The 18,957-nt window shown below is 40.8% G+C and overlaps 1 protein-coding gene across 2 annotated transcripts in view; it reads left to right on the top strand.

The window, feature by feature from the left end:
- The window catches only part of scamp1 (secretory carrier membrane protein 1), a 94,382-nt gene that overhangs the window by 23,558 nt on the left and 51,867 nt on the right, over positions 1-18,957 (top strand). For both annotated transcript variants that reach the window (XM_042058552.1, XM_042058553.1), the window contains 3 exons: positions 1,982-2,092; positions 6,682-6,793; positions 10,828-10,956. In XM_042058552.1, coding sequence (XP_041914486.1) covers positions 1,982-2,092; positions 6,682-6,793; positions 10,828-10,956 — 352 coding nt within the window. The remainder of the gene's footprint in view (positions 1-1,981; positions 2,093-6,681; positions 6,794-10,827; positions 10,957-18,957) is intronic.

The raw sequence follows: 18,957 nt of genomic DNA, 5'->3' as shown, positions 1-18,957 counted from the left end.
TCCTAAACCTTGAATTTGTTTGAAAATTTGAAAATTCATGAGTATTTCATATTAGATATTTGATGTTTGATTAATCTTAACAAGATGCTAATTTCCTGTGCCATAAGACATTCTGTTTTACAATAATACATAATATAGTTTTTAAATCGCTCTATATATTCAATAGATCTATTCGTGTCAGTCTAATAAAAACTTTCTCCAGCAGAATAATTAAGTTTTGAGGTGCATGACTATGTTCTGATATCAGTCATCGGTCATATTCAAAATTAGGAGACCACTGCAAATTTGAAAATGACTGTCAACTCATTCGAATGTCACTCAGCAACTGTAGGATGCCAAGTGATAGACAAGCTACTTAGAAAATGTAGTGAACTAAGCTACCAGTTGAAATGAAGCTTAACTACACAGAAGCTTCCTCTAGACAAAATGTAGCTAGCTAAGTTACATACATTTCACAAAAGTATTTTACTACATCAGAAGCTACTTTTGTATTTTTACATACATAAACAAAAAAAACATAAACAAAAAAAGTGAACCAGCTTCATGCCAAGTCAGTGCTATTTGAATGGCCTAGCCAATATAACTCAGTCAAACAGATACAGTAACTTAGTTATTTACACATGTAGGCTATAATATGTCCAATTAAAATACAATAACCCTTGATTGTTACTGACAGCTCCAAAATCAATTTGGAGAAAAAAGACCACATAATAACAAAAGGCAGGTACTGAGAGAGTGCAAATGGTCCATGGGCATGCTCAATTTGGGCATTTCTTAAGCTTGCAGGATCAACTCAAAACTCCTTATAAGTAAGTATATATAGTCTTTTGATCCCGTGAGGGAAATTTGGTCTCTGCATTTATCCCAATCCGTGAAATAGTGAAACACACTCAGCACACAGTGAACACAGTGAGCAGTGAGGTGAAGCACACACTAATCCTGACGCAGTGAGCTGCCTGCTACAGCGGCACTCGGGGAGCTGTGAGGGGTTAGGTGCCTTGCTCAAGGGCACTTCAGCCTTTCCTACTGGTCGGGGTTCAAACCGACGGTCGGGGTTCGAACCGGCCTCCGGTTACAAGTCCGAAGTGCTAACCAGTGGGCCATGGCTGCCCTCCTTAACTATATTTCAAGTACAATAGAAAAGGAATACACTATGTAACTGTGCGTGCATGCATGCTTGCATCTTCGTTGTTTGGTGGATTTTTGCCTGTAAAACCTTCTCTTGATTATCCCAGTTTAATTCCACTTGGCTGAAATTGTGCTGCTACATTTAAAAGTACAATTAGGCTACCCAGTCAATTTATCTTCACCATGTGCAAGTAAAAACTAAGGCAAAAAATATTGACAGCCTATTTTATAACCACGCAGTAGAAACCAAACTCTACCACCAACATCTTTGCAAGCGCAATTTTGTTGCTTCAACTTGTGCCATGAAAAATTAGTTTGTCTTACAAGTTTACATCTCTTCTCCGATTTAGTTGGACAAACGTGTCATGTTGTTCAGATCCATTGAATAGAATAGCTTCTGTAAAAGCTACTGCACTACATGGTCAAAAAATACGCTACCACCAAGCTACTGAGAAATGTAGTTAAGCTAGTAGCTTCGCTTCAAGTAGCAAGCTAATGCCCATCACTGAGTATGACATCAGAAAAATGTCTTTTTTGTAATTCTTTCCAGAACTGTATCATTTTAGATTTTAAGAATTAAACAAGGGAAGGTTTTTTCATAGGATTCAAATGTAATTTTCATAGTAGTCAAATTCTGCATCCAAAGCAGGATAGTCTGTCCTCCACACTCTATCTATAGGCAAGTCTGAATAAGAAAACTCTAAAATATACTTATACAGTGAAGTTAAAAGCTTTGGACAAAGCTTTTAAACTAACCTTACATTAGGACTTTTTTTTTTTTTGTTCAACTCTAAAACCACCACATATTTACCATTATTTAAGGATCAACCACCCTATTTTTTTATTTTTGAAGGGTCCACCTGGCTCCATCCCCAAAGCAGTGCCTCCCTCCACGAACACACAGCCAGCCATTATGAAACCTACAGAGGAGCCACCTGCCTACTCTCAGCCACAGCAGACACAGGTACATGTGATTTAATTTTTTTTAAATTTTTTTTATTACAAAAATCAGAACCACAGATACCTAAAAGGATGCAGTATATGCCAAGCTACTTTACAGTTTCCTGTTGTGATGGAAACATACTACTCACCAAGACATGTGCCTACTCTACACCTTTAACGGTTTGATAAAAACAAACTATACCACTTTACTTATTGTCTGTTGTGGTGCTTTTCATTAGGTATTATGTGCATATCTCACCTTTACCTAGAGTATGTACTGGTGGATTGTAACTCTTAATTAGGTGCATTGTGATACTTCAAGCAAGGGCTTATGTCATAACAGCATAACACTTAAAGAGTGCAGTCATGACATGTATAGATAGTTATATAGACTTATGTCATACATTATGAGGCTTTATTAATACTTTATGATCATATATCAATGTGTTTATAATGCTTTGTATTATACTGCGTAAAATAAGCTTTATAGTGCATTGTGATATTTCAAGCTGTAAGGGCTTATAGAACATCATCATAATGCTTTATGAGTGCAGTCATAATTATGTTTAAGTAGACTTATGTTGATAATTATGAGGCTTTATGAATACTTGAATACTATGAATAACCCTTTATGCATGTGTTTACAATGCTTTATGGCAGTGATTCTTAAACTAGGGGTCGCCAAAAACTTCTGTGGGGTGGCCAATTATTTTCTGTATTCAGTCTGAAATTATTATTATGCCAGGTGAAACAAAGTATAATATTGTAATATTGGGGGGGGGGGGGGAATCTGCCTTTTTCTTATTTACACGCAGTTAAGAGAAGAGAGAGAAATGTTTTCGTCTTTCAACGAGATCTGGTTCAGCCTATGGGCTGCTGGTCCGCTGAAAACAATGTAACTATCTGCTCCCTCTACGCAAACTCAACTTGTTCCTGCTATTTTAAGTAAAACAAAACAAAAGACATAGGTAGCATACTAGCCAAAATGGACAGATGGCTGCTTAAAAAATCGAACAAAAGCTCGGAAGTGGCATCTACCAGTGTGTCTACTCCTCCACGATCCTCAGATGGGACAAGTCTACAGGCCGGTGAGAATAAAAACGAACAAACGAGGCGTCGGCTTTATCAGGAAGAATTTCTGAAATATGGATTCACTTGCCAAGTTAAAGATAACCTCGACCACCCACAATGTGTGATTTGCGGCGATGTTCTGGCGAATGAGAGCTTAAAACCTGTTAAAATGAAACAGCATCTCAAAATACAGATATCGGCTCAGCACCGTGGAGGAAAATCTCTGTGTCGCCGTGCTATGTTCACGGAAGCAAGCCCACCCTTCCCATTGAAATTGTTAAAGATAGTAAACCAGGAAAGGGAAATAAAAAAATACCGTTATTGTTATCGCCATAAATATAATTAAAGCGATGGTTCGGAGTAATTTCACCCTAGGGTCCTTTGCACCATGACCCCGAGCCAAACACCCTCCCAGAACCTTTTTTCCCTTGGTCGAACCCTGGTCGAGTAGCGCTGTCAGAAACGAATGATGTTCTGCAGTCGTGATGGAACCAACTTTTATCTCGTAAATTACCCCACTAATAATGCCCTTAATGGTACGAAACTTCTGCTGTAGTACAACTATGACCTTTAGTCCAATAACGAGGCATTAGAAAGTTTGTAAGTGCACCAGGAGTTTATTTAAATAAGACTTGCCTGATTATCTGCTACTATACCGCTGCGTCGACGTTTCTTCCGTGATTTGGGAAAAGCCCATAAAAGTCCTTGCAGGAAGCGATTACATCAACGTTTTTTGGTATATCCAGTTTTTAATATTTTTTTTTCCGAAGTGTTTACAACTTAGTGTTTAATAATTGTTGCAAACTGGACTACGAACCAAATATTAGTGCAATCCTGGATCTCCATCCTTATGCATGCTTCCTGCCAGAGCAGTTTTTAAACCTTTTTAAGTAAAGGTTTCACAACAGCGGTTTTAAAAGCAGTTGGAAATATACCTGTTTCTAATGAGGTATTTATTACCTTGAGAATAAAGGAAGCTAAGCTATCATATACATTATCATATAGCCTAACATTGACTAGCTGACGAGCAAAGGGAGCTTGTCACTAGCTTCCAGTGGCTTAAATGCCAGAGAATGCATTAAACAACAACCAGTTATCTATCTGACTTTACATCCTGAAGTTTACTTGTAACATAGGCTAATGGGAAATGGTAGAGGTGACTTGCAACTTTGTGTCTGAAGTAACCTAATAGTGTCAACGGCAGGGCTCCGAACCGGTTCAAGGAACGAAAACGTAAACCGAAAACGAACGGAATTTTACGGAATTTACGAGGAGCGGAAACGGAAACGAAAACAAAATGGTCTTCAACTGTTCCGGAACAGAAACGTTATTCTGAAATCCACAAATCCGGTTAATAACGTTTTTTTTTTTTTTCGTTCTCTATATATTTTATAAAATTTCACAAAAGCATATCCTATGTCAGGGAGACTATTTCCGTTTGTGCGAAAAACAAGCCCGCATCTACACTGTTAATGTGAGCTAACAAGTCGCTATGTAGCCAACTACTGTAGGCGAACAGCCTAATAATTTGATTTCTGCAGTTTGAAAAGAAAAAAAAAAAACGAATAAATGGACCTTTGGTCCAAATGTGTATATTTTGTCTTGCTGTTGTAATGTAACCTATCCGTCTGCCACTTCGTATCTTAGGCCAGCTCGTAGCGTAGGCTACTGAAACTGATTTGGAAATTGTTTGTAGCCTATGCTTAATAGCCTATTTTGCCTGTCCACACCTTGTCGTTTTAAAGTCAGGATTTGAAATGTTTGCGCAATTATAGCCTATTCTATGTAGATGAGTTAAACGGGAAATTTGAGATAGGCCTTGTCAGCAACAGACAGGTTCGTTTATAAACAGGGTTGGATCCATATGGAGATCTTCAAAGGCTTGCGCTATAATTCGAATTATAGCCTTTGAAGATCTCCATATGGATAAAACTTAGGCTACAACCAGGTAAGGAGTTTAGCACGTATCCAGAAATATTTTTGATAAGAAATTATTTATAGGCATAGGTTAGGCCTATAGTAAGTCTGTAGGCTATGGGATGGATAGCCCATCTGAATGTTTTTGGATGCCGCCTGTGATTTATTATTTTTGGGCATAGCTACGGTATAGGCTAAATCAAGGGGAAATAATGAGTATGTCTATTCTAAGGATTTTTCTAAGTCCACAAAAATAGACTTGATAGGCCCGCCAAACACTGCCGGAACTTTAAGAACGAACAATATTTTGCGTTCCGAACCGGTTCAGGACCGATATGTTGGTGGCAGAACACATGCAAGAACGAAAACGTTAAACATAGGCCTACCTGAACCGTTCGGAACGGAACGTTTGAAAAATAATTTCGTTTTCAAGCCCTGGTCAACGGTGTGCCTTGTTGAGAAATCGGTGTATATCCATTTTAAAAATCCATTCATTATCCAAACTCATTTACATGACATGCGGTGTGACTAATCTTTGATGCTTCCTGCTAACACTGCTGCAAGACGATTGGTCACTGACACCATAATGTAGCGCAATATGGATAAACTTTGCTGCGCAGGCCCGGTTCAACAATATGAAACACAATATGAAACTATAGACAATTGTAAAACGACATAACCTTAATTTAGAATTGTTTTATGAACGGTGTGCTATTTAAAGGTGGATAAATGCAATTTAGAGGTGTGTAAATGCTATTTCTCAATTCAGGAGGTGTGTTAAACCTCCACTACATTCCTGACTAGGGGTGTTATTCTAGTTTTTAGTGTTCAGAATATGAGCTCTGCAATGTAGGCTATGTTTCCGTTTATTTGCAGTACCATGTTCCTTACACAACATGACCCAGTGCCTTTGTAGTATGCATGCAAGTCTATCTAGCACAGCTAATATTAATATCAGTGTCACCTAACAAAGCTAGATATGACTTTTTATACATGTGTTTCCATGTCATACTGGAATTATTTTTGGAATCTGATCCCCAAATGGTAAACTTCCTGAAGGTACTGTCTGTATAAATCGTCTTGTAAATAAACTACCAGTGCTTTTTCAAAGTTCTCAATGTCTCGTTTTAAATGTCAGGGCCCTCAGAAGTCTACCAATTAAGTGTGGAGCTACTTTGAGCCTCGTAAATGGTGATTTATTTGCATGGCTAGCCCGATGCCCGAGGCACCCCCATTGAAAACCTGTTGGTAGCATCGGCTAACTAGCGCCAGATTTCTGAGTGCAGGGGACAAGCCGAGATGAGCTATGAGACAAAAGTTCACACTCTATCATGTTTCAACACACTAAGTCAATATCACACCGAACTTCTCCTTTAAGGCCCAGACACACTGCGTCTATTTCAGCTGTCAGGTGTCGTCAGTTGTATCATTGGTGCCGATTACATATTGTGATACTCCGGACACTTTATCACACAGGAGGTAAACTTCCCGAACTTTATTGTCAACAAGTATAACAGAAACGAGTTGCTGTTTTGACCACAACTCTCGCTCAACAGGGCTGTTGGTGTCCGAACAAAATGGGTATGAAAACAGCCTTAAATGTCTTTTATGTTGACGTAATAGGACCAGGCACGAGCTCAGGCTGAACTACTCAGGAGACAGGAGGAGCTGGAAAGAAAGGCTGCAGAGTTGGATCGCCGGGAGAGAGAGATGCAGTCTCTTAGTGCCTCAGGAGGTGAGCTCATGATTCCAAGCACCTACACACATTGACCATAAATAATATGTTTACTGACTAAATTGCAAGTAAAAGTGAGCTTAACCCTTTGTATACACTCCATTCTAATTTCTGTACTTCAGTACCGATGACATTCAGTCTAATAACTCCACCATGCCCCAACCGATATTTTTAAGTGCTGTCAGTTAAACGTGTTATTAACGGCGTTAACGCAAACCCATTTTAATGACGTCTATTTTTTATCGTGAGATTAACGTTCTTTTTGGCCTAGCAAACTTTGTAGTTTTTTTTTCACATGCTGTTGCAACAACTAGTAACGTTAGAAAATCTACAACACCACACCGGATCTAGCTAAACCGGAAACAAAACAATAGGCACACACTTGTTTGGGCTTGTGAGCCGGCCAAAGAGTAGTAGGCATTAGTCACGTGCAGCCAAAGATTTTTTAATTTACACTGTCAATTGTTTTCAACAATCCTCTTTGGTTGCTACTATTTTGGCCCTTTGATGCACCGTTTCTTGTCCTCAAACTGCCAGACACTTCCTAGCAAAGATTCTAAGAACTTTGCTTCCTAGTAGGGTTCTGCCTAGTCCTCCTCCTGTAGTCATGGAGATAATGAACACCAACGCAGTTCTGAACTCCCGGTCGGCTGAGTTAAAGCGCTGTGGACACCGATGTCGACATGAGTGCGGTGCACTCTGCTTTCGACATTCAATTACATTAGATTCCATTCACACTTTGCTGCTGTGTAAATCACAATTAAGTTCTATTTGGTCAGCGTCGCTCCATAAAATCCATTGTTCATCCAGTGTTTGGCAGTTAAAAACTTCAGCACTGATGTGTGTGGCAAGTGGCAGTGCACTCATGTCGGCGCCGGTGTCTGCTTAGTCAACATGGAATTAAAATATCACCAAAGCACTTCAAGTTTAAGCTTTAATCTATCCTACAAGCTAAACATTATTTACACTCACACTGTACACGTGAACTGAACAGGGAAATATGGACTTATGCACTTCATTGAAATGTGCTCTAGGCCTAGGCTACATTTTGCACACTTGTGCATTTTTCTCAATATGAAAAGTAAAGCTATGTATTTTCTGTTTGTTATGCTCTTTATAATGTTGCGTGCATGCAGTGCACTTCTGCTGTAGCATTTATTTCAGTTTATAGCAGCTATATTTCTGAAGAATACATTGTGATTTGATGTCAGATTACTATTACTTGTTAATTAAGGGTAGATCATTTCATTTCTACTTTTTGTCATAGTATGCTATTAATAAGTTCATCCGTGTTGAAGTAGCGTGAATATTAGGCCTACCGGAGGCTATATTTGAGCAATGTTTCTTTTGTGCAAAGAACGCTCTGTCTTTCATAACGCTGTCATGCCTCCGTGTGAAGTGAAAAATCGATTTCTGAGCAATCGATGTCAACCAATTCAGCACCTTCAGGGTGGACAGTGCCTTGTACGTCGGACATAAGGAGCTTTTTCTAAGAAGACTCTTAAGGGACAGTTCGGGAACCAAGACTATAAAGGTAAACAAGTTTGGTAAGGTTTACCTTTGGAGTCTCGCTAAGAGTGAATGTTCGGGAAACCGGCCCCTGGTCTATAGCGAGATGTAAGCAGCAACTTCTCTGCAGTATAATTATCCTTAGGATTTTTATTCAGTCATTCGAACATTACTGGACTATAGCCTAGCTCATCCTGAGCATCAACAGTTTCTTCATAGCCACAGTAACGTTAGGCTACTCACCGTCAGGAACCCTGAATCTGCTGATATTCCAAACACAGGCAGGCAAAACCTTTCCCCAGTCTCTTGCCTTCTGGATCCTGAAATATGTATCCAGGACCCCCTGTCCATGTGTGTGTAACGGAGGAGAACTGAGCTAGCGTGCTAGTTGCCTGTCTAAATCCTCACACCCCTAACCTTAAAAACGCTTCTACCCACTGAGTTGGGAGCCTGGGCTCAGTGGTTAGAGCGTTCGACTCCCATGCCGGTGTGTGTCGAGGTGGCGGGTTCGAGGGCCGTGAGCGGCGGACGAATTACGACCTCTGTTACATGTGGCACAAAGCTATGGTGCTCTACATAGGCCCCTACTGCCTTTTCCTCAGCCGATTTCGTGAGGGGATTGAAACCACCAGTCCGCCCCAGCTTGAGCCGGCCCAGGCTCTTACTATACTAACTGACAGGCTGCAAGACTCCTGTTCCTCAATCATCCTCAACTGTTCAGCGCCTCGTACAGGTAGTCACAAAGCTTCGGATTCACACACCAGATCTTCGGAATCCCCATTTGCCATATTGGTTTCAAAATTACCATCCGCCATCGTTGTTACTTATCAGCTTTCTCCGCGGAGCAAGAGCCTGTTAGCATAGCTTAAAAAAAGATGGCGGTTATATCTTTTGGGGGGCAGCCGTGGCCTACTAGGGGGCAGCCGTGGCCCACTGGTTAGCGCTTCGGACTTGTAACCAGAGGGTCGAACCCCGACCAGTAGGCACAGCTAAAGTGCCCTTGAGCAAGGCACCTAACCCTGCTCCCCGAGCGCCGCTGTTGTTGCAGGCAGCTCACTGCGCCGGGATTAGTGTGTGCTTAACCTCACTGTGTGTTCACTGTGTGCTGAGTGTGTTTCACTAATTCACGGATTGTTCCAGCAGAGTCTTAAAAAGTCTAAAAAAGTCTAAAATTCGGAACTTTAAATTTAAGGCCTTAAACAGCCAGATTTTCATCCAAGGTCTTATCAAGTCGGGTCTAAAAAAGGTTTTACCATCGTTCATTTCCAAGAACGTTGGGCGCAAAAAATTATTGCAAAGTAGCAAAAAAGTATCTAGTCATAGCCTACAAAGCGGAGCTATAGAGTCTTTGCTAACCAGAAGAATGCTGCCCTCAAAACGTTGGTTCGGTGTGTAGTTCTACGTGGTGGTAAAACTACAAATCCCTTGATAAATGCAATACCTGCCAGCGAAATACATTTGCGTCTCCGAGTTTGTAAAACTTTACGGCTACGTGTGGAAAATTGGAAAGTGTACATTCAACGAGACCTGGCTAGATCACAGCGATTTCCGATTTTGGTCACAAGCGGTAGCCAGCTCCAGGTACGAGGCTCGCTGTAAACTTGCGCAATATCAGCGCAATATCATCGCACCTCTGTCGAACGACTTAGGCCTACTACACACTGTGACTAAACACCACTCTTTTAATAGCAACAGTGAGATAGCGATCTCTTTTAAGTGATGTTTCCTGATTCGGTAATCACGAAGACGTCTTTCTCTGTTTTGTAATGTAAATAAATATGAGATTAAATCTATTGTATTTGATTTTTTTTTTTGCATATTTTAATTTTGGGCCTATGATTTGGGGCATTTGGCACGTGACAAGGATGTTGGAAGGGTGGAAGGGTTTATCAGTAAATTAAATTAATGCTTTTTCAATGACTGAATTCATTGAAATAAAATTATTTTTTCAGAATTTGTTTGATTTGAATATTTCTTTGGTAATCTTTATGGTCTTAAAATGTCTTAAATTTGACTTACTGAAACCTGCAAGAACCCTGGATAAATGCAGAGACCAAATTTCCCTCACGGGATCAAAAGAATATACTTATACTTATATACTTATACTTACTTTTATTTTCTGCAAGTGAAGTCCCACCCACTGATCTGTAATATGTATGTAGTGTGAGTGGGTCCCACCCCCTGGAAAAATGAGGAAAGAGTGATGATGGTAGTCTCACCCCCTCTACGAAGATATGGGACTTCCTGTTGCCAATTACAATGCAAAATTACAATTTTTACAACATTGCAGGAACTGCAACACCGAAATCTCTATTTCTCCCGTCTCAGGGGAAAATGAGAGAATGATACACAAACATTAAAAAATATGACTGGGTTTCTAACAATACAAAGCTTAATGTTAATGGGTGAAATGTCCCTTTAAGAATCGTTGTTACTATTGTTGTATTTCTCAGCATCAGTGGGAGTAATACTAATAAATACATATACATTAGTCAACATTAGTTTGTCTTTCCATCCCACACCAGGAAGGAAAAACAACTGGCCGCCCCTCCCTGAGAAGTTTCCAGTGGGTCCCTGCTTCTATCATGATATTTCTGTGGACATTCCTGTGGAGTTCCAGAAGACTGTCAAGATCATGTACTACTTATGGATGTGTGAGTCTTGAGTCAATCAGAAAAGCAAAATAAACAGCATGAACATCATACATAAGTACATAATAAGTAGCTACATCACATTCTACATGCATATTACAGTGCATGCAAAGTAATGCATGGTAGGGCTGCATGATACTTGATAAAATGATCATCACAATTTTCTTACTTAGAGTTGAGATCACAAATCTGTTTTTAGATTTAAGATTGTGAAATTCTGAACCAATACTGATGTTTGATGTTTTACAATTTGGCCAATAACTGATACCTGTATTTTCTCTGTGTTTGTTTACTTAGTTGTTGTTAATTATACCATAAGTGGCAGGGGGAAAAAATGCTCTTTACAAAAAGTACTCGTAACAGTCTGAATGTGTTGGTCCGCACATAATAACATTTAGCTAGGGCAGGACTGGTATTAGTCACTGCCATCAGTAAATATAATATTTGCTTATAGGCCATACCAGTCAACAAGGCCGATATTAGATTAGATTCAACTTTATTGTCCAAGTTGTCCGAGTACAAGTACAGAGACAACGAAATGCAGTTTGTGTAATAAAAACCAGAAGTGCAGAAAAGTACAATGTGATAAAAGTTAGTGGTGCATAGACAGGACAGAATATACAGTACAGTGCAGTGTAGACAGTAGTATACAGTTGTTTTCAGAAGGTGGTTTAGAGTAGTATAAATTAAATATAAGTATGTGCAGTGTATTGTATTAGCAGTAACCTTATAAGAGCAGAATAGATATGGCTATGGAGGACTTTGTGCAGTGGTGCAAACTCAATCACCTTCAACTCAACATTTCAAAGACCAAGGAGATGGTGGTGGATTTCCACAGGTCTAAGCCCGCTCTGCTACCAGTCTCCATTGATGGGGTCAATGTGGAGGTGGTAAGCACTTACAAGTATCTGGGTCTCCACCTGGACAATAAACTGGACTGGTCAGCTAACACTGATGCACTCTACAAGAAAGGACAGAGCAGGCTGTACTTCCTGAGGAGGCTGCGGTCCTTCAATGTGTGCAGCAAGCTCCTCAGGATGTTCTACCAGTCTCTTGTGGCCAGCGCCCTCTTCTGTGCAGTGGTATGCTGGGGAGGAAGCACAAAGAAGAAGGATGCTGGGCGACTTGACAGGCTGGTAAGGAAGGCTGGCTCTGTAGTGGGAGCTGAACTGGAGTGCATCACTTCAATATCTGACAAAAGGACCCTAAACAAACTGATCAACATATTGGACAATGAATGTCATCCACTCTACAGCACTATCAAAAACCAAAAGAGCTTGATCAGCTGGAGACTTCGCCTAATGCCATGCACAACTGAAAGGCTGAGGAAGTCATTTGTTCCTAGGGCCATTGAACTGTTCAATGCCTCACTAAAGGGAAGAGAAGAGAGAGACTTCTCTGCTTAGTCTGTCTGCCTCTCCACCCTCTCCATGTTTGAGTACTGACTGCCCACTACTGCTTTACTACTGTTTTACTAATGTACACAGCCTAATGTTTTCACTACTGTTTTACTGCTACACTGTTTTTCATGCTATATTAGCACACATGATCAATGGCTGCGGTCAGGCTTCTGCTACAATACTGAATGAATGAATGGCTATAACCCTATTACCTCAACCTGTTCTTGCACTGAAATAGTTTTTTATTTTACCTTGTCTACATTATACTTTACTCTCCTATTTGTCCATATTATTTATGCTGGTCTCTAGACCTACTCTTGCACTGTTGCACTGTTGAACTAATGTTGGACTACTTTTTGCACCTTCACCATGACACTCACTCTCTTGAGCACCTTGCCATGCACATATAACTAAAGGACTATGGTTGGACTACTTTTTGCACCTTCACCATGACACTCACTCCCTTTAGCACCTTACCAGTCCCGGCCCTGTCACTACAAGCGTCTTATGCTTGATCACCCTCAAGCACATTGGACTTTCTTAATTTAATTTATATAGTGTATTTAGTATTTAGTTCTGTTCGTTTTCTTATCTTTCTGATCTTCTACTGTCTTCAGTGGAGTTTAGTTATATGTTTATACTTATACTTATGTTTACCATTTCTGCTGTAAGTGCATGTTGTGTGTGATGTCTGTATGCTACTGAGAGCCTTGAATGTCCCCTTGGGGATCAATAAAGTATTTATCTATCTATCTAATATGAACAATGTATGAACAACATGTACAGATATGTGCAATATAGTGGCAGTACCATTATAGTAGTGGTAAGAACAATATAGATATATGCAGTGTATTAACAGAATATATTACAGAAAAACTGAATAAATATGGATATTTAATATGAACCATATAAACAGATATACAGTACAGCTATGTGCAGGGTGGTAAAAGTACCATTGTAGTGCAGAAACAGTAACATTATAATAGTATTAAGAATAAGTGTGCAGGATGAAGAGCAGTAGAATATGGCTATGTATAAGTGTAATTACAGTATGTACATTTGTAAATAAACTATGGATGGGATGGGGTAGTGCAGTTGGGGGGGGGGGGGGGGTCTGCCTCCTTGTCCCTGTCAAGGCTGCCATGGTCGTGGACACCTTAACAGGCACAGGCAAGGAGGCATCAGGTGGAGGCGAGGGGTAATGGGGGCTTAGTTCGTTGGATGTCACCGGGATGCAGAGCTAGAGTTTAGTAGGATGACAGCCGCAGGAAAGAAGCTTCTTCTGAACCTGCTGGTTCGGATGCGGAGAGATCTGTAACGCCTCCCGGAGGGGAGTGGTGTGAACAGTCTGTGGTTGGTGTGAGAACAGTCTTTGATGATGCTGCGCGCTTTACACAAGCATCGCTTGCCCTGGATGGCCTCGATGGAGGGAAGTGAGGAACCGGTGATGTGTTGGGCAGTTTTCACCACCCTCTGCAGTGCTTTCCGGTCATGGGCAGAGCAGTTGCCATACCAAACTGTGACACAGTTGGTGAGGATGCTCTCGATGGTGCAGCGGTAGAAGTTCACCAGGATCTGAGGAGACAGATGGACCTTCTTTAGTCTTTGGTGGTGAGCCTTTTTGATTGGCCTGGATGCCTTGCCACATGCGTCGGGGGTCAGAGTTGTTCTTGAAATGATCCTCAATCTTTAGCTTGTGGTTGTGCTTGGCCTTTTTGATGCCCCTTTTCAGATTAGCCCTGGATGAGCTACAGGCTTGAGCATCACCAGATCTGAATGCGATGTCTCGTGCCTTCAGCAGGAGTCTGAACTCATCCATGGCTTCTGATTAGGGAAAGTCGTAATCCGTTTGAGGGTGGTGACACTGTTGATGTTGGAGTTGATGCAGTCCAAAACGGAGGAGGAATATGAATCAATGTCTGTGTGGAGGTCATGGGTGGCCTGAGTTGTGAACACTCTCCAGTCAGTGTTTTCAAAACGCTGCTGAAATGCAGAGATATTGGTCAATACCTGTGTTTGGGTGAATCCCTAATATATGACATTCATTTTACCTAATAGCCTACAGAAGGAAATGCAAGATGATGCCATATACATTAGCACATACACTTTGAAGAAAAGAAAGAAAATGCTTGTACAACAGGTTTATGAATCTGACAATTAACATAACAAAAATTCTGTGCATTTTCTGTGCAAGATTATGTTCAAAATGGCAAAGCTTTTGCACACCTCGTTTTGGGGATGGGTGCGTCGGAGATGGCCATAGGTCATAGATCAGTGGTTTAGAAGAGATCCCACACTGTCCATTCCATGTGCAAATATTTATTAGAATAAAGAAAACAACGTTTCGGTCTCAGACCTGCCACCAAGTTCGATATAATGGGGCTTAACAGGAAGTGCCAAGGCTCTCCATAGACAGGCTCTGGTGAGACCTCAGCACAGACGCCTGCAATGCAAAGTAAGGTTGCTTACCCACTCCCCATACAGGGATATTGACTGAGCGATATACTTGAACTGATTAGCGCAAATGAAAGCTAAAAAGAAATACTCCGACTTTTTTGTTTTGTTTTTTTTGCGAACACTCGTGCCGCCCTCAGCGGCTGCCCAAAGCCTAGGCTAGCCTACTGCCCGTAAGAAAAAACACCCCTAATTTAGGATGTTGTAAAATAACAAAGTTGTTGGAGGTTTACATAGGTTAAACTATGCGTTTAGCTTTATTTTAGGTACCTGATGAAGGTCTGAAGACTGAAATGTTGTGTTCTATATCTAATAAATATTTGCATGCCGAATCAGTGTTGGGATCTCTTCTAAACCACAGACTTCCTCCCTGCAACACGACTGCATGCAAGTTATGAAGGTGGTATCTTAGCGATCTCGTAGAGCTGTTGAACTTAAAACGTAGTACCGCAGAGTTTACATTGGGCGTCTTTGTCATCATTAATTCATTTGAAATGCTCCACACTCCACTCCGTTTTGACCGCCTCATGTTTGGTTCCTTTTTTGCCGCCTTAAGTTTGTGGCGGGTCTCTCGCAGCCCGCGTCAATCTCGTGTCACGTTCAAGTACGTCCTGTGGAAAATTTTTATTTAATCGAGTAAACTCTTATCGACTAACCGTTTACATCCATAGTCGGTACAAAAAATAATCGGTTCTACCTAGATCGAGTTGCTGCACCCAAACAGCTACAGTGCTACACTTTGGGGCCATGACCATGAAAATGTTTTCATACCAACAGTACTGAGCTCGAGAAACAGAGACCTATGTGAAAAATCGCTGGAATTCTCCTTTAAGCAAAATCTGACATTTTAATTGATGGCATGACTGTTGACTAGTGCTATATTGCTAATGTGACCAAAACGGTAAGCTTTTAAGCATCCGGCTGCAACAACACGCTCAGAAATTGGGCAGATTAGAGCATCTGCTTTTCTGTAACAATGCAGTTTGTTGACCACTCTTTGCCTTGCTAGTTCGTTAGTTTGCCAGCAAAGGTAAACAAATATGGACTTACCCGCAGTCAATTAAAGGAAAAGGTAGGATTTGAATGAACTAGGCAGTGTTGCCAACTATTTCAAATGGAAAGTAGCTAAAGCCAACTCCAAAAGTCGCTAAATGTTGCTAGATGACGTCACACACTAATTTGCATATCAATTACGTCACCAGGTCGTGACACCCCCCCCCCAAAAAAAAAAAAAAAAAAAAAACGGTGATGGCCCTTTAATTCCCCTTTACACCTGTTTGCTTTTCTCCTAGGCCTACTCAAATATGCAACTTTATGAGCCTAATTTAAATATATTTCATTTAATATACTGTATATTAGGGTAATTGATACACTTCTGTACATCTTGTCATAGTATAGCCTACACCAGAATGAGCATTAAGTGGCTGAAAATCAGCCATTTCCAACCTATTCCCAACTGCTGCATTTGCTTTGCACAGCTTGAAGTCTGATTATAACTTCACCATAGGCTACACACAATTTAACCTGCTAAATGGCTATATTTTGGATTTATTTAGTTAATGTCACTCGGACAGATCGACAGAATTTTTTCCCCCTCAGCCGACATTGAGGCTACATAGCCTAAACCAGTGGTCACCAAACTACGGCCCGCGGGCCGGATACGGCCCGCCACCTCATTTTGGGTGGCCCCCCAAAACATGTCTGTGATATGTAGCATCCGGCCCACACGTGAGTACGACATCGTCAAACTATAACCTCCGCAATTTCCCCCATTCATTCTCTATGGTGAGTCTTAACAGTACACATGTAATACTCTTTTTGGCCACTGGTGGTTGTTTTGGCACTGTTTCGGGTTTGCCATCGAAAACGGAATGAGATGTACAGGCCTACCTGCAAACAATGTAAGCCCATGCTGACTGCATCAGTGCTGTGTATTCAAAGACACAGAGTTCAGAGTTCACACATTTTTAATAAAATATACTTTTGGGACTCCCTGCTAATACTTTTGGGAATGCAAAAGTATTTTTATTAGTAGGCCTATTATTTCATTTGAGCTACATTTTACACTGATATGGCATGATGGCAATATAAACACAGCTAACAATAGTATTAAATTGCAATAGCCTATGATTAAATGCAATGGAATATTCAACTAAGGTAGACTGCTGTTCACAGCACTAAGCTATTTATGGTTACTGATATACTCCGAGTTTCTGGCCCTCTCTTAGAGCCAGGCATAGTGAGCTGGCCCTCGGAAGAAAAAGTTTGGGGACCACTGGCCTAAACGAATGCTTTAGGTTTTCCTAACTTGTATGCTCGATTTTGAACTTTCTGCTTCGTGAATGAAGTTGTAGCCTACTTTCCTTTGTTGAACGGTGCTGGAAAGCGTGACCCTGTTTCCCTGTCATCATGTCATTGATCTCGCCTCGTTGACTCTGGTTGTAGCCTAATCTCACCCGAAGTTGCTGCATCTTCCAATAACGTTGTCTGAGCTGTTAGATCTATAGAACATCTACTTCCATGGATAACATGGGCTGATACATAGGCCAGTCATTACTTTTATAATCATGGGGCAGCGCTTTACACAGCACAGCCGAACTCACTGCTCACTCAGAAGAGTTAAAAGGGACGTTACATGCCATCACATCAGAGTCTCAAAAAGTCTCCAAGAACGCCAGAAAAAGTAGCTAGATTTGTCGCTAGACGCTTTTTACAAAAAAAGTCGCTTGGGGGGGTCTGAAATCTCGCTAAATATGGCGACAAAGTCGCTAAGTTGGCAACACTGGAACTAGGGCTGTAATGATATGCCTATCGAAACCGAAATCATGACACTCATGCCCACGAACCTGTGTGGCGTGTGAGAAGGCAGAATCGCGACACACTCCTTTCAGTGTTTCCCGCAGCTTAGGCTTAAGCAACACACGTCTCCCGCCTTAACTACCGGTACATTGTCCAAAGATAAATAATTAATAAGTGGCCTGTGCACAGAGGGAAGGGTCAAGTGCAGGGCTTAAAGAAGCAGCGTAAATCAGTCCTCTGTAAGAGTAGAAATTGTATCTATTTCCGAAACACTATTTTTAAACGGAATATGGCAAAATAATCTTGTTTTCTCGATCCTACTGTTTTTGTGATCTATTGGAGACGAAATCAAGATCAAAATTTGATTAATTGCACAGCCCTAGCCTATTCCACTCTCTACTCCCATTGGTGAACCACACCTGAGCAAGCAGACTTGTGCAGTTCCTCAAAAAAGTTAAGCTAAAACCCTTTACCCCAAAAGACTTTCAATGGAGCAATCACGCTTCCTTGAAGTACTGTTCATGTGAATATTGCCTTTCTCCATACACGTCACATGCATTTTTGAGGACATGCAGTGGTGTTGGGTGGAGAAGCAATTGCAGTTATAAACGTCAAATCCACTGATGCTTAAAGGAGAATTCCGGTGTGATATTGACCTAAAGTGTGTTGAAACATGATGCCGAGTGTAGAGATGCACCGATATGGAATTTTAGGGCCGATATCGATAACCGATATTTATTGGTTTGTTGTGGCCGATACCGATACGATAACCGATAATATTACTCTTGAAAAAAAATTGTGAAAAGTGATTTGGGGAAAGCATTTAATAAGCATAATTTTATTGCAGTAATTTTACCTACCACCAAATGATGGACAGAACTCATAATAGTCCTCAATAGTGCGGCAGTCAACAACAGTAGCTTAGCCCTACAGTATGTGTGGCTCCTTTAAGTAAACCTGACGTCAGTGAATTGCGAGTGAGTAGCTAGAGAGTATGAATCGGTTTAATTAGGACTAAACACTCATAAACGGCTCAGCTGGGAATAAGCTACAGTATAGTGACCAAATCAGAGTTAGAGATAAGGGAAACTTATGTTTAGTTTCAACTGAATAAAGCTGCAACTCCTCAGACTGTATCTTATGTCCGTCTACTCTGTTGCGCACAACCTGCTGCAGCAGAAATGAAAGGGGTTAGCCCCGAAGGTTTTAATAACTTATTATGATGACCTGTCTGGAACTGAAGCAGGAATGGTTAGCATATTTCTAGATAGTAATACAAAACCCAAGCTAACGTAATGCAAATATAATACTAAAACACAACTTAGAACTAGGCCTACTTATGTACTTGTCC

The sequence above is a fragment of the Alosa sapidissima genome, chromosome 13 (genome assembly GCF_018492685.1).
Source record: "Alosa sapidissima isolate fAloSap1 chromosome 13, fAloSap1.pri, whole genome shotgun sequence".
In the NCBI taxonomy this organism is placed as follows: Eukaryota; Metazoa; Chordata; class Actinopteri; order Clupeiformes; family Clupeidae; genus Alosa; species Alosa sapidissima.
This window is presented reverse-complemented; position numbering and strand designations above follow the sequence as displayed.